This window comes from Crinia signifera, chromosome 11, assembly GCF_055691185.1.
Source record: "Crinia signifera chromosome 11, ASM5569118v1, whole genome shotgun sequence".
NCBI classification, from domain to species: Eukaryota; Metazoa; Chordata; class Amphibia; order Anura; family Myobatrachidae; genus Crinia; species Crinia signifera.
This window is the reverse complement of record NC_139227.1, coordinates 53007628-53023470: the sequence shown is the minus strand read 5'-3', so window position 1 is coordinate 53023470 and position 15843 is coordinate 53007628. Positions and strand designations below refer to the sequence as shown.

Below are 15843 nucleotides of genomic sequence, written 5' to 3'. Positions count from 1 at the left end.
GGTATAAGGTTCCGTACATTGTTTAGCAGTGAGGTCACAGTGTGGGTATAGGTTTCCTGTACCTTGTTTAGCAGTGAGGTTCCGTACCTTGCGTAGCAGTACTCCATTAATATCTGTGTATTTATGATATCTCTTATTATCTCAGTGATAAGGTTGGAGAAAATGGGATTTTGTACTTAGCAGTAAATCCTTTTCTCCAATTCCACAGGTGGCACTGGAGTTCACAGTGGGGAATAGAGGGCGAGCATGGGAACTTTAGGAAATTAAGCAAGTGTGGTTGGCTCCTCCCCTCCACAGGCAGTCTGAAGAATTGTGCCCAGAGGAGGTTAAACAACACACAAAACCAAACCAGAAATGTGAGAATAGAAATTTGTAACAGAACCAGAACGATTAGGGAGTTCCAACAGACAACCGGAATCAACCCTGGCAGGAGACTAAGGGGGGTATTCAATCCCGGATCACAACTGTCGATCCGGCCCGACAGCCGTGACCCTGGCCCATTTTTGTTTTGTTTGACCCCAATTCGCGATTGGCGAAAAGGGCCATGTCTTGTCGATATTCGGCTGCGATCGCAACAATTCATGGCCGAAATTGACAAAACAGGCCTGACTGCTTTTAAAGTCGGCCCATTCTGCCGATCTGCCTCTTCAATACGGTCAGGAAAGACAGCATTGAATAGGCGGTCACCGCTATTTGCCCCATCGCAAATTGTGGCCAGGATTCAATACCCCCTAAGAGGTAAGTAACCTGAATGTAGAAAGGAGGGCGCCGGGAGGGCGTCCAGTGCCACCTGTGGAATCGGAGAAAAGGATTTAACGGTAAGTACAAAATCACATTTTCTCCGTCATCCACCAGGTGGCACTGGAGTTAACAGTGGAGACGTCCCAGAACTCCCATCACAGGCAGGACGGCGCTGAGATCCTCTCAACACCGAATAGCCAAATTGAGAAACCTGAGCTGCGAAGGCATCAAAACTGTAGAACCGGATAAAGGTCCAAGACCAGACCAAGTAGCGGCTCAACAAAGTTGTCGAACAGAGTATATCTTTTTCATTTCCATACAAAAAGATATACTCTTTTAAAACCATTGAACCTAATGGCCTTAATGTAGGTTTTGAAGTGAAATGCTTTTTGTAATGATATATTGTAGTAATCATGTTTTTTTATGTATTTTTTTGATGTATCACCTGTAACACTGTGCAATGAGAGACCCCAAAAAATGGTGACCGCAAGCCCAGTTTTGAGGACACTTTCACATAGGATACATTTGGTGGACTGCAGCAGTATAATACCGCTACTTCCGCATTGTGCGTCTCAAATGGGCGGAAGTAATATGACACACTTCCAGTGATTACACAGCGACGGCAGGATGCTGTTAATCAGTCAGTGCACCACCTGGACAGCCGCCACTTACAAAATGTGGCTAATCGACTCAGGGACATCAATTAAGAGCTTGCTTTTTTTGGGGCAAACATCACCAAATGTTTAAAGATATGCTAAAACCTGTATGCATAGGAGAGGATCACACTATGTATTAGGTAGTATGATTTTTTAATAGGATATATATTGTATGTCACAAGACTGTTCTGGTCCTGTTTTTATGGATACTATGTGCAGCATAATTAACCACACAAATATAAATACCTGTTTGTGCTTGCTACCCCTCACACCTTGAAAAAGGCTGTGTCTAATAGAAGGTGCACATAGGAAATGGTGAGACCCATTACTTTTTTCATCTAGTAAACCTCTTTTTTTCTGGTCCGGCAACAGGGAATGAGGTTTTTGGGGTCTCTTTTCCATCTCTGTATGAATACTTTTTTGTTTTATTGTATATTTTTATTGATGATTGTTTTTACTAGATTAAAAATCTTTTTTGTTGACCACATATCCTGTGATTGGATACTTTCTTGGGCTGGTGAAAGGATGTGGATCATCATAGGAGATACCTTTCAATGAATATCGGGCCACCTAATGAGGTGAGTCTTGGGCTATAAGAACCCTTGGTGTGTATTTGCATGTGGATGTGGATTATCACAGTGGATTGATGTGGAGAAGCAGATACCCATGAAATTATACTTTTTTATGAACATAGGGCCTTTTTACGTGGTCCGTGTCTTATGATGTACCTGAAGATATCTATATAAGAGAAAAATTTTGTGCACAGAAGGATAATATCCAGCAAGAAAGATACCGCAGAAAGACCAGCCTGAACAACTAGTAATAGGCACACCAACTTCAAAGTCCTTGGTGAGACTTGACGACCCTCACACCAGGAGAAGTATACTCTCCAAATACGGTAAGTGCACAGAAATCACTTATTTTCTGGTACGCAACATGGTGGGGATCACCGCCGAGGGAATACCCGCCTTCCATAGGATGGCCCTTTCAGTAGCCAAGCCATCAAATGAAGTCGACCCAAGTCCGGATGGAGGAAAGGACTTTGAGACAGCAGATAGTCTCATAATGGCAGAGGCCATGGTTCGTCCATGAGGAGAGGTTAGACTGGTGTACCAGGACCTGCGCGGCTAGTCTGGTGCTATTAGAAGCACCGTGACTTGTTCCCTGCCAATGCGCTGAAGGATCCGAGGTAGCATCGGAAAGGGAGGGAAGAGGTAAACAAACTGGTAGCACCAGGGTAGTGTAAGGGTGTCCACTCCCACTGCTGCCGGATCCTGAGCCTGTGCACAGTACAGGTGTAACTGATGGTTGAGGCGAAACGCCATCAAGTCTATATGAGGGCATCTCCAACGATAGATCAAACTTTGGAAGACCTGAGGGTGAAGGCTCCATTCCCCCTGATGAACTTTGTGCCTACTAAGATAGTCAGCTTCCCAATTCTCTACCTTGGGAATGAAGACCGCTGAGATTACCTCAAGGTGAGCCTGAGCCCAGAGTGGAATCCGACTGACCTCAACCTGTGAGGTTGGGGAGCGGTCAGACCCTACCATACTGGATCGGTTCAAATGCTGCAATCAGCTTTCCGAGAAGGTGTGTGCAGAGGTGTACAGACACTCGACTGTTGGAGCACTGACCAAACTAAGAGTTAGAGCAGGGCTGGGCAACACCGGCCCTCCAGATGTTAGTGAACTACACCTCCCAGGATGCTTTGCATTAGTTTTGCTATCTGGCCATGCTGAAACTGATGCAAGGCATGCATGTGACTTCTGAAGGTTGAGAATCCATCCATGCTGCAAAAGTACCCGTTAGGTCTGATTAATATTGGAGACCAGAATTTCCCGTCAAGATGCCTTCAGTATAAGGTCGTCCAGGTAAAGCATTACCGTTCTGCCTTGAGACCTAAGCAATTGCATCATGACAGCCATGATCTTTGTGAAGATCCTGGGTGCGAGAATAGACTGAAAGGCAGTGCCTGAAACTGGAAATGGTGATCTCAGATGGTGAACCATAGAAATGCCTGATGTGTCTGCCAAATGGGGACGTGCAGATATGCGTCCTTGATGATGAAGAACTCCCCTGGTTCCAGACCTGCGATTACATTCTAACGATTCTATCCTGAACTTGACAAGGATGCCACCATCTGTGCCGTATAATTCCTGGGTAAGCCAAGTCTGCCGTATAATTCATTGAGTGCTGCCAAGTGTTCTGTATTAGTCCAGGTGTGCTGCCAAGTGTGCCATATCAGGCCAGGGGTGATGCTAAGTGCGCCATATCAGTCCAGGGGTGCTATTAAGTAAGCCGTATCAGTCTAGTGTTTGTGCAGCCCACTTGTGTCGCTTATCATAGTTATCCAACTACTTCTGTGCAACCTTTTGGCCTAAAAACAATATTGTAAGGTGTTCAGAATAGACTGGAGATGACTGGAGAGGAGTGGAATTCAGGTTAATAATAGCGTAGGAGAAAAAAAACACCTAAATTCTGTGATTTTAGTGTTTTTTATGTTTAAAAACTTGGAGGTGGTGTTTTGGCAAAACCCAGTAGAACCCAAAACCTGAAGGTGATCAGAACCCAAAACGCGAAACATGGCTGACATACACACACACACTCCCGTGGAGGGTGTATATATGTGACACTTCATACGTCAGCACGTAACCCGCCCCAGTCGACCAATGGCAGTGCCCGTCTACATCCACCCACATCTGTGTTTGGGAACTGCACATGGTCATGAACAGCCAATCAGTTACAAGGGGGGTGGCTTAGGAGCTACCCAGTAATGGCTGGAGATGCAGGAAGGAGGATCATGGAGCTTATCAGTAATGGCTGGATACAGGAGAGGAGCATGAAGCTACACAGTAATAGCTGGAGGGACTGATATGAATGTTCAAATAGCATACACATTCCGCAGTGCTTTGGAGACTATTTGAACATTCATATCAGTCCCTCCAGCTATTACTGTGTAGCTTCATGCTCATCTCCTGTATCCAGCCATTACTGATAAGCTCCATGATCCTCCTTCCTGCATCTCCAGCCATTACTGGGTAGCTCCATTATCCTCTCATTGTATCTCCAGCCATTACTGGCTTACTCCAAGTAAGTGTCCCTGCATCTCCAGTCCATCGTGCAGTTCTTTCCCTGCATCTCCAGCAATTACGGTGTAGCTCCATGCTCCTCTCCTGTACAGTATTTTATTTATTAACAGTTTCTTAGATAGCATACACATTCCGCAGTGCTTTGGAGACTATCTAAGAAACTGTTAATAAATAAAATACTGTACAGGAGAGGAGCATGGAGCTACACAGTAATTGCTGGAGATGCAGGGAAAGAACTGCACGATGGACTGGAGATGCAGGGACACTTACTTGGAGCAAGCCAGTAATGGCTGGAGATACAATGAGAGGATAATGGAGCTAACCAGTAATGAATAGGGATACAGGGAAAGAATGTGAAGATTCAAATGACTGACTGGAGATGAAGCACACTAGGTTGGAGCTACACAGTAATGGCTGGAGATACAGCTAGAGGAGAATGGAGCAAGCCAGTAATGACTGGGGATACAGAGAAAGAATGTTAAGCAACACATGTATTTATGGATGATCAGAGACCAGACCAATGTTATCCATGTAACCGGCCCAGTAAGCTGATCAGTGCCTATATCTGGCACATAAAGTCCAGGGGCTGCAGCAAGACATTACAGCACACACACTTTAGGTAGCATTTTTGTTTTTTATTAAATCTTCCCATTTTTCTGTACAGAAAAAAAAAATGCACATTATGCCTTTAACATCAGTAACAATTCATTAGGACACAGCATGGACAGAATGACTGATCTATACACAGAAGAAAAACAATTTACAAAAAGAAAAATAAAGTTGTACTCAAGATGCATCGATGTGATTGGTAAAACATTGCAATGGCATGGTCTCGTTCCCTGTTTGCGGATAGGCTTAGCTCCAGTGTGTACTGCACGGAACTGAAAGTGTAGTAGGTAATGGGTTTGAGTGTGGCCTGTGGCTGCAGTCCTGGCTGGAGTTTGGGAGGGGAAGGCGTGCAGTGACTGTTGTAGTAGAGTTCTGTGATGTTATCTTAACAATTTCTTGTAGCTGACAAAAAGAACAAAAAAAAAAACATTGTGAAGGAATATTACGACCCTATTTGGGGGCAATCAGAAACGAAGCGCCACTGACACAAGTAGATTGCTGATTGCACATTACACGTTCCATTGGAAGTCCCACAATGCACTGGGCTAGAGGATACTGCCACAGTGAAAGAAGTGATTACATTAGAGCATGGGGCTTACATACAATTATGGCAGTCTGCCAGAGATAGAGATTCCATAGCCAAATACCAGAAGGACCAACCATCCATAGCAGACCAACCATCCATAACCAGGTTAGCCACCAGCTGCAGGTGACCAGGCCTGTAATGCTTGGAGCAACATTTATGCTGGATATTTATGGGGATGTTCAAGGGAAAATCAGTAATGCGGCTCCAGACAGCCCGGAGCTGTGAAGACCCTCTGAAAAAGTAATGCAGAGGTGCCAAGGACTATTCTGGAAGACAAAGGGTTAACTACCACTCTGCTTGTCATCGTAGGAAGAGACTCTGCAGACCACTGACTACACTCCCACTCCGCAGCTAGACAGACCTATACCAGCCGCACTGCGAGGGGGACCTGGGTGTCACTTCTGTCATTCACATTTATAACCGGATCAGAGCTGGAGCTGGCTGGGAAGGGACGCAGATAGAGCAGGGAATATTGATCAGCATCCAGTAGTGAGAATCAGGTGTTGGGGATCAGTAGTGCAAAATGGAGATATCTAACGCGAGCCACAGACCATCCAGCATCTCCAGAAGCGTAACCCCTCGGGCGCCTGAGCAGCTACACAGACAGCTGGACGATTTCAGTTACTTGTCAGTCTCTGTACAGCAAAGCTCAAGCGATCAGGCGGCTGCACAACGAGGTCAAACGGAACAGATAAATAACAGACATTGCAAAATGGAGGAGTGCAGGATAAAACAATTCATCTTAAGACAAAGCAATGTGGGCAGCTTCCAGGATACAACCCATTTCACGTTAAAAAGCAGATGTACGGTTCTGGTGGAAAGAATTGTGGTTCTCCTAAACCAGCGTGGAAGACCATCCCATCCAAAATGGCCGCATTCTCCACGGTGGAACGTTAATACTATCTGTGGAACCGGTGAGAAGTTGGGTCGCACGTCCGCCGAGACTCCTCTGCCCGGCTTTGTGTGTCTGAGAGGAGTTAGGAGTGTTGGGGGTTTTGGCTGATCTCCCTCGTTGCAGATCTCCAGGCTCAGGCAGCTTCTGACAGAGCTCAATCTCCAGATCTCATGGTGAGGGGTGCTAACGTAACATGGCTGAGGCACAGCTTCCACCTCCAGGAGGCATATTGTAAAATAAACCTAGGTCTCTGAGAGCCCCCCCCCCCCCAAAACAACGAAAGAAAAGTCCACAAAGTAACAGCACTAGGAGAGAAGGGAGCTGTGCAGCAACAGAAGGCCTGAAGTCTGGTTATAGAACCATGTTCTAGGAGTCAGGATGGGGCTAGATGGATGGCAGAAGCAGGGGAGATGGGATGTGTAGAACACGGGAATTTGGGGGGAGGAGTCACCGCAGTTGCTTCCATTGACCCCTCCAGGTTCCACAGCACTGGAAGGAGTGGGGAGGAAGATGGGATAGAGCTGCATGGGAGAGCTGTACATGTGGACAGGCCTGCCCTCCCTCCCCAGAAACCCCTGCTTCTCAAAACTCTTGCTGAGGGGTATAGGAGGGGTCCTCTGCTCTACCTGTCCTTCATCTCTCGTGTCACCCTCTTGGTGATGCGCCCACACAGGAGACCCCCGAAGAACAGGACGCACACCCCAACCATGATGACAGAAAGGATGTAGTTCTTGGACGGAGAGGTCATTACTTGCGCTGCCAAATCGGAAAAGCCATCAGCTGGGGCCACCTGGAAAGAAGGACGTATAGATCAGTCACAGAAGAAGGTCTCTGCCATTTCCAGCCTCATTGTGGGACCATGAGACACAGAGCATTGCCGAGCCTCATTCCACACCCCATAATCCTCCTGCTCGTCCTACCTTGGCTGCATAACTCCACATGTCCAGCCGGTCCTGCAGCCTCTTCTTACACTCCGGCTGTAACCGCACCATCTTATCCTGTAACGCTTCAATGAGACAGGACATCTCTGCAAGAGAACACACCATCATCATCATCATCTGCTCTCGCATCTCCAAGGTTAAGATCAGGATCAGATACGATGGCCAACCAGAAGACCTCACTCCATCACTGCACACCGTTAATAGGTCACTAAAGATCTCATTTAACATCATGGTTCAGATTTTACCGGGAGAAATAATTTGTAGTCTAGTAAAAGCTAGAACCGGTAACCGCAGGAAAGTAGTAGAGCTACATAGAGGTGCTAGAATCTGGCATCTGATCTGCAGCACAGGATGTAAAACTGTCCTACCCACCAGACACCCTGTCACAAAAATCTCAGGATAGCATCAAGAGTGGTGTAGACCAGTACATGGACATCCAGACTATAGCTGAAAGAACAAGTTACTCTATTTATCCGCTAGTCACCAGACCTGCAGGAAGGGTGGACAGAGGAAAGCTCATGACAATACTTACGGCGCCCTTTGCCTGGTGGAATAGCGGCGCAGTGATGTTTTAAGTCCAGTGCGCAGGCCGTGTGCAGGACGGGGTCCACAAATATGTCCGCTTTACTCTCTTTCAGCATGTTCAGAACTTCCTGTTGGAAAAGGACAGTTAACAGTGACTAGGGAGCGAGATCTCACCGGTGCTGGGAGAACAGTATTTGGTGGAATTGGCCCCATTTCTGTATATGTAGACGTCAGGAGCGCGGAGGGGCAATAGCGATGGACAGAGGATCACTTCTTACCTTTTTGCAACCAGGAGACTTGATTTTAAGCAGACTCATCTTCAAGCACTCCTCAACCTGACCAGTAGGCTCCTGAGCTGCTGCCTCTTCCCCACACAGTGTGTTAATCTGTAAAGTGGTCACATAAAAGATGAGCGGGGCGACACTGACAAGGCCTTCACAAAAACCCTTGCAATTCGAACACACCTCCCCTATACAATAGCGCCCCCCCCCCCCCACACACACACCCGGGTCCACACAGCATCCAGATTCAGCAATACTATCCCCAGAACAGTCTGATTCTGTGCATTCTAACACTGCATGGGTGACAACAGACCCCAAGCTGAATAGCCAGAGACCAGGAGGGGACACTTGTAGCCCACACGGGAATGGGCCAATCTCTACTTAGAGAGACACAAGCCTGAGATCTCACCTCATCAGAGCACTGAAGTTGCAGCTGGGGATCGAGCCGGTAATCCAGAGCAGTCTCCTGAATGATGACCCTGATCTGATCCTCGCAGTCTGGAGACAGTCGCTGTGCCACAGGGTACAAAGACAAGACTAAGCAGAGACACAGACCAGCTAACAAATGTTGTGCCACCGGGAACAGAGAGGAGCGGATACGATGGGGGCTGTGACATGTACTAGTTTTGGCTCTAGACTAGGGGGCAAATGTCCCACCCAAACTCACCTGCTCGGCATATTTCAGCTTCAGGCAGGAAATCACTTTTCCTTCCAGCTCGGTGTCATCTTTGGCAGTGTTTAGGATGTTCTGGCAGAATTTGGGGATATCGGCCTTACAGGACTTCCGGAGTATAGGATTGAGCCGGTAATCTGTGAGGAAAGGGATCAGAGAAGGATGAATCTCTGTCTCCACGGGGTGTACAGCTGGATCCAAGCATCGTCACATCATGGTAGGCCAGACCTGTGTTCTGGGTGATCTGGCGTTTGGTGATCATCTGTTTGCACTTGGGGTCCATGGTCTCAGTGTTCTTGTTCTGCTTCAGGCACAGCAGGATGTTCTTGGGGTCGGTGTCGCTGCAGAACCTCTGCAGACGGAGACAACAAGGGGAAGTGTTAGAGGACACCTCATGCGTTTACTAGTCTCCTCTAAAGGGAATGACCCCGCTCACCTTGATCATCTGCTTGCAGACTCTCATCAGGGTGTAATCCAGCTCTGGATCCATCATCTCTGTCTCCTGGAGCTTGAACACCTTCTGGTGGCAAGCGGCGCTCAGCTGCTTCTTGTTCTCTTTCAGACACTCTATGATCTGCACAAAGACAGGGTCAGCGCTGGCCACTAGAGGAGAGAGAAGGCTACACACATGGCAGATGCAATCTCACCTGGGCATTTCCAAAGGGTACGTTGGGGCAGTTGGTCGTTATGTCATTCTTACAGGCATCGTACAACTTTGGCTCCAAGCGGATGTCCTCCGACTGAGACACAAACCAGAAAACTGTCAATCCTGTAGTCTCTGATCCACTATGTAACCCAACATCATATTCCTGTAGTCTGATCCACTATGTAACCCAACATCATATTCCTGTAGGCTCTGATCCACTATGTAACCCCCTACAGCGTAGTCCTGTAGTGTACAGAGTGCAACTAAGCTCATCATCCACTCACTGGTCATATCACGGCTCGACTGCTGCAATGCTATCCTCACCGGCCTCTCTCGATCCCAACTGGCTCCTCTTGCTCCAACTGGCTCCTCAATCTGTCCTCAACTCTGCAGCCAGGCTTATCTTCCTCTCCCACTGCTCTAATTCTGCCACTCCCCTTCAATAAAATCTGCACTGGCTCCCATTCCTCTACAGAATCCTCTTCAAACACCTCACACTTACATACAGGGCCATCTCTAATTCCATTGCTCCATATATCTCTAACCTCATCTCCATTCATACACTCTCCCGCTCTCTACGGTCGGCCGACTAGTCTCTCCTCCACCCTGATAACTGCTTCCCACGCTAGAGTACAGGACTTTGCCCATGCTGCACCCCTTCAGTGGAACACACTCCCTCACTCCATTAGACTCTCCCTGACCTTGCAAAGCTTCAAACGGGCACTAAAAACTCACCTATTCATCAAAGCGTACCCTTCCACTGCATAAACTAGCTGGTTCTCCGACTCCTTGCCTGTTTACATCCTGCTATCTAGCCACCACCCACTTGCTCACACCTCTTGTAATCTGTCTGTCTCCCCTTCCTACTAGATTGTAAGCTCCTCCGAGCAGGGCCCTCTTCCCTCCTGTTGTCAAAGCCCTCTTCTCGCTTCACTCACAGCTCTCCTATACTCAAACACTCAGTGACCATCTTCGTTCGCATACTCATCTCCATCATTGGCCTCAAGCCTCTTATAGCATGTTGATTGAGTCCTCACTACTTATCTTTAAGCTGTAATGTGTATTGAACTGTGGCGCTATTATTTGTAGTCTATTTTTGTTATTTATTTAATGTTATGTCAAATTTGTCTCCCTGTACTGTTCCTTTGTACGGCGCTGCAAAACACTTGCGGCACCTTATAAATAAAATTATAATATTAAGTCTGATACATTATCCAACTCTACAGCATAGTCCTGTAGTCTCTGATATATGCAACCCTACAGCATAGTCCTGTAGTCTCTGATACAATATGTAACCTTACAGCAGGCATGTCCAAACTATGGCCCTCTAGCTGTTTTGAAACTACACATCCCAGCATGCCTTGCCATAGTTCTAACATTCTCTAATAACAAAACTGTGGCAAGGCATGATGGAACGTGTAGTTTCAAAACAGCTGGAGGGCCATAGTTTGGACATGTATGCCCTACAGCAGGGGTCGCCAAACCAGTCCTCAAGATCTACCAACGGTCCACGTTTTCCAGGTTACCTAGCTGGTGCACAGCTGTAGTCATTACTAACTGTCACATTTTAAAACACGCTGCATTCATTCCTACTATAGATCCACAAGTTGCCTGGAAAACATGCACCGTTGGTAGATATTGAGGACAGATTTGGCCACCCCTGCCCTGCAGCATATTCCTGTAGTCTCTGACCCACTATGTAACCCTACAGCGTAGTCATGTAGTCTCTGATACACTATGTAACCCTACTACATATATGCCGATGTAAGTGACTCACCATTTCCAGCTCCTCCACCCTGAGCTGCTTCCGGCACTTCAGAGACACTCTCTGCTCCTTCAGATCCTGCAGGGTGTCGTTGCGTACAGTGGTGCTGAGACAGATGACAACATCAACCCTGCAAGGTGAAAAGTTAGCAGCTTAGGGAACGCTCAGGCTCATTACATTACATAAAGGAGGAACGACAGTATAAGAAGGTATGTTGGAGGGGAACTCACTTCTGCTTGATGTTGGGACACAGCTTCAGGACGTCCTCTTTGCAGGCCATCTTAAACTTGTAGGAGAAACGGAAATCTTTCATTTGGACCTGAGAATATAGCAGAGGGGGGAGTGTTGGAGACCTGTGAATGGCATCAGCAGGCACAAGGATGCGGTGGGGGGGCACCCAGGCCTATTCTCAAAGCAGAGGATAAAGGGTCATTACCAGCTGGAAGTGGGTGACGCCCACTGCGCATTTCTCATTCATCTCCTTTTGATGCTTGTTCTGGATTAAGCATTCCATAAGGTCTCCTGAGTCTATCTGGTTGTCAGCCACCTCCTGCAGCAGAGATAATATGCGGTGTAAGTCTGGTTTACATGTGGATTACTGTGTTCTGTAACCCCGGTAATTCCCCCACGTACATGGCAATACCCCTGGATCATGGGCTCACAGGCCCTCATCAGAAGCGCTTCTATCTGAATGTCCTGTAAGGCAGAAGGGGAATGTACAGCATTAGATGTACACATCTAAAGGTCATAAGAACTCATCACCAGGCCAGCAGCAGACATTCAGCCTCACTGTGACAAATGCACATTCCATGCAAGGACTACAGGTGGCGCTGTTCCACCAGCAGAACCCTCACCTCCGATTCCAGCTCCGTCAGATTACCCACAATCTCCCGGCACTCCACAACCAGTTCTTCCAGGTGATCCTGCAAGCACTCCAGCTCCTAGGGGAAAAGGGCCAACATCACGCTGGGCACAAGCAGCCTCAGTGGTGCAGTGGGGCTGGCTGTACTCATTCATTAATGGGACACTCACATTGCTGCTGCATTGGCTTACCTGCCCGGTCTCAGTCTTCTCGTTACACCATTTCCCCAGCTCGGTCATACACTTAGCCTGCATGGCAGGATCCAGCTTTACATCCAGTGCCCTCTGGTGGAGAATGCGCTGCACTTCAGCGCGACACTCTCGCGAGAGCTGCAGGGACAGAATGGGATGGACATAAGGCAGAGTCTATAGGGTATCCGAATACTTAGTTTAGAATGTACTTAGTTTCTTCATCATACACCCCCTCGTGTCCACCCCCACTACCGGCGACCCCTCGTGTCCTCCCCCACTACCGGCGACCCCTCGTGTCCTCCCCCACTACCGGCGACCCCTCGTGTCCTCCCCCACTACCGGCGACCCCTCGTGTCCTCCCCCACTACCTTTCACCTCACAGCCCCCCGACTAGTAAAACTCACCCGCCGCCCTTGTTCTTCCGTGCGGTAAGCATGTCGGTACAGACAGGAGAAGATGGCTCCAGCTGGCATAGTCTCACTGGTCTCGTTCCAGCCATGTGCATAGCAAAGCCGGGAAGCATCGCCCTGACATTTCCGGAATAGAACAGGATCCAGCCTGGAAGAGAAAGCTGGCTCATCACATGAGGATCATACAGCCCCATATGTCCCCATCATGGCGGATGATAGATAATACATATATGAGGTATAGACTCTCAGCATCGCAGTCCCCCAGGTAATGCAATGCTTTATATACAGAAGGCTGAGATTACCGGCCCCGAGCAGCGCAGAGACTGATGAGAGACAGATTACTACACAAGCCGTTAACCATGTGACAGAGATCCCCAGGAGCACCAGGAAAAAGGGACTGTATTATCTCCAGGGCAGGCGTCCGCTGCAGCACATATACAGCAGTAAGAGCAGGTAGACCTACTTCCAGTCACGGGAGATGAAGTACTGCAGTTCCAGCAGCCGATGCTCACACTCCTCCACCATCTTCTCCGTATACAGGTGCTCCATCAGACACGACAAGATCCTGGCAAAGAGAAGAGAAGGGGGTTGAGCTGACCCAATCAGCTGAGTGCAGAGAACAGCTTCTGATACGCCCAGCCCATGGGAAGCAGCCACAATACACAGGCGTGACACTTGACACAACTCCGTGAACAGCCATTAGGGTGTCGTACTCACATTGGATCCCCGGAGCGGATGTGCTTGCAGGCTGTCTGGATGACAGACTCACAGGCCTCATTGAGTGCCCGGTCTATGCGGTAATCTGCTGCAGGGTCCGTCTCCTGCACCAGGGTCTGTAACTGTACGGGGGAGAAGAGGAAAGGATAAGTGTCTGGCACATATAGGTGGACAGAGCGAGATGGAGGGAGAAAAGGGTGACACGCACATATAAGAAGGACAGGGTCAGGCACATAGAGCAGGGCATGAGTTACATTTACGAGTCTATAAACACTAAACGGGTTGCTCACCGCCTGCTGACACTTCTCCGCCACGTTCCCCTTCTCCCCGCGCACCACCTTCATCAGGCAATGCAGAGTCCGTCCCTTTCGATGCAGCCCCGAGCAGTGATGCTCTATCTCCCCACGGCAGCTCAGGATAATCTCAGGGCTCAGAGAGAAGTCCTCCATCAGCATCCGCCGGTAGTCCAGCATCTCTCCCTGACACTCGCTGCTGACCTGGCGGCCTGGGAACACAGTAGGAACCGGGGAGTTTAGTCGCTGACTACAATAATGTTGTAGAGCCTCAGAAATGGCACAAACCGTAACCAAGCCAAGGACTCTACTACAGGTCATAATATCAAACTTCTGACACTATACCATTATGACCATAGAACCTAGCCTAACATCTCCGCTGCAGTGACTATGCTACGGACCACCGAGCCACACACCTCTGTGCACAGCCGACTCCAGACACAGGAGCAGATAGGAGAGCCGCGCCTCCCGCGAGCGAGGGTGGTTCTCCACGTTACAGCGGTACTTCTTCAGGTCAGCCTTGCAGGACTTCGCCAAGGAGTAACTGACTTTGTAATCCTGTGCTATCAGCTTCTGACGTGTAGTGAGGGCGTCGCGGCACTGCGGACAGGACGACAGGTTACCACTAGCTGCAGAACACCTTAGAGGTGATTGGTCAGACATTTGTAAGACCGGTGCATGATAAGGTCTATGGACAAAGCCAAGTCTCCAGACTCACCCGCTCACTCATGGATTCCTCAAACTTATGGTTGAACAGACACTTGTAGACCCTTCCTTCTCCAGCCTGGACCTGTTCAGGGAACACAAGACAGTGTGAGATGAACGTATGCAGCCTACAGCAGATACTCCTAAATGTGTCCAGACACAAACAGGGAATGAAGATAGCGACCGAGGGACATGAACTGCATAAAAACACGATGAGGTGGACTCCAATTACTCCTCACCGGCAGCCACTAGAGGGCGCCCAAAGGAGATTTTCAAATGTACCTCCGTCCAGGCATGTAGGTCTGTCGGCGCATTAATTTCAGCTCGCACCTAAAGTCACCCGTTTGAGCATACATACAGGACTTTTCGCATAGTGCCCATTCGTGTTTTTTTTGTGTTTAGCTGCTATGCGCAGCTAAAACCGACCTTAATGAGTGCAACGAAAACGGCCATTTGAATATCGCCCCGCGATCTCCCAATCTGGCCCCAATACATGTTATATACTGCAGTAGAAGGAAATGTTCCAGCACGCTATGGTCACATAAGAAATATAGCACTATTGCCACCTACTGTATGTGATGGTATAAAAAAAAAGGTGCAGGGTTATCTGCTACCCAGATGCAGGGCATTATGTTGCTGACTCATTGATGTGACCATGGGCAGAGTAGAATTAGTGATGTCTGCATCTGTGTAGAAATCCTGGTTTTGCTAGAACCTATAGCCAACACTTATACATGTATGCTGCACAGTTACAGCCACAGATTAGATTATGGTTCCTGCACAGATGTAGGCATCTCAACCCAACAGCTACCCAATATTCTGACAGTGCAGACAGACTGGACTATAAGGTGTACTGTAAGTACTATAAGTAAAGGCTCAGGCAGCCCCATCACCCCATTGACCACTATGGAAATGAACTTCAGCAGTCCGAACCAGAACTGCCCCCTGTTCTGTTCCCAGTACATGGTAATGGCAACTTACAGTCTCACAGAAGCGTTCGCGGTCATCTCGGCATGCGAAGTAGAGGTGTCTGTCCAGATGGAAGTCATCAGACGACAGCTCGGCCACTCGCAGGATCGCCTGCTTACACTTATCTGAGATGTGGGACTGAGAGTCCGTCTCCTCCGCCTCCTTTACAATGGCTTTCTCCAAGCAGGAGACCACCTCCCCCTGAGAGTGGGGGTCCTGTGCAGAGAGAGCAAGTCATTGTCAGTCTGGGACAACATCCAGTACTAGCCAGAGATCAGGGGAAGTAGTG

General features: G+C 48.4%; 1 protein-coding gene across 1 annotated transcript in view; it reads right to left on the bottom strand.

Moving 5' to 3' along the window:
* Window positions 1-5100: 5100 nt before the first annotated feature.
* Window positions 5101-15843, bottom strand: part of GLG1 (golgi glycoprotein 1) — a 38254-nt gene continuing 27511 nt past the window's right edge. Inside the window, exons 5-27 of the mRNA XM_083164932.1 lie at window positions 15567-15770; window positions 14599-14670; window positions 14297-14480; window positions 13878-14092; window positions 13588-13709; window positions 13334-13435; window positions 12865-13018; window positions 12461-12598; window positions 12262-12348; window positions 12041-12103; window positions 11844-11957; window positions 11638-11726; window positions 11420-11537; window positions 9644-9736; window positions 9433-9570; window positions 9225-9348; window positions 8991-9133; window positions 8733-8834; window positions 8321-8428; window positions 8050-8170; window positions 7497-7603; window positions 7203-7366; window positions 5101-5497 (exon numbers count right to left, since the gene is read on the bottom strand). Of these exons, the coding sequence (XP_083021058.1) occupies window positions 5476-5497; window positions 7203-7366; window positions 7497-7603; window positions 8050-8170; window positions 8321-8428; window positions 8733-8834; window positions 8991-9133; window positions 9225-9348; window positions 9433-9570; window positions 9644-9736; window positions 11420-11537; window positions 11638-11726; window positions 11844-11957; window positions 12041-12103; window positions 12262-12348; window positions 12461-12598; window positions 12865-13018; window positions 13334-13435; window positions 13588-13709; window positions 13878-14092; window positions 14297-14480; window positions 14599-14670; window positions 15567-15770 (2784 nt within the window). The 3' untranslated portion in view covers window positions 5101-5475. The remainder of the gene's footprint in view (window positions 5498-7202; window positions 7367-7496; window positions 7604-8049; window positions 8171-8320; window positions 8429-8732; window positions 8835-8990; window positions 9134-9224; window positions 9349-9432; window positions 9571-9643; window positions 9737-11419; window positions 11538-11637; window positions 11727-11843; window positions 11958-12040; window positions 12104-12261; window positions 12349-12460; window positions 12599-12864; window positions 13019-13333; window positions 13436-13587; window positions 13710-13877; window positions 14093-14296; window positions 14481-14598; window positions 14671-15566; window positions 15771-15843) is intronic.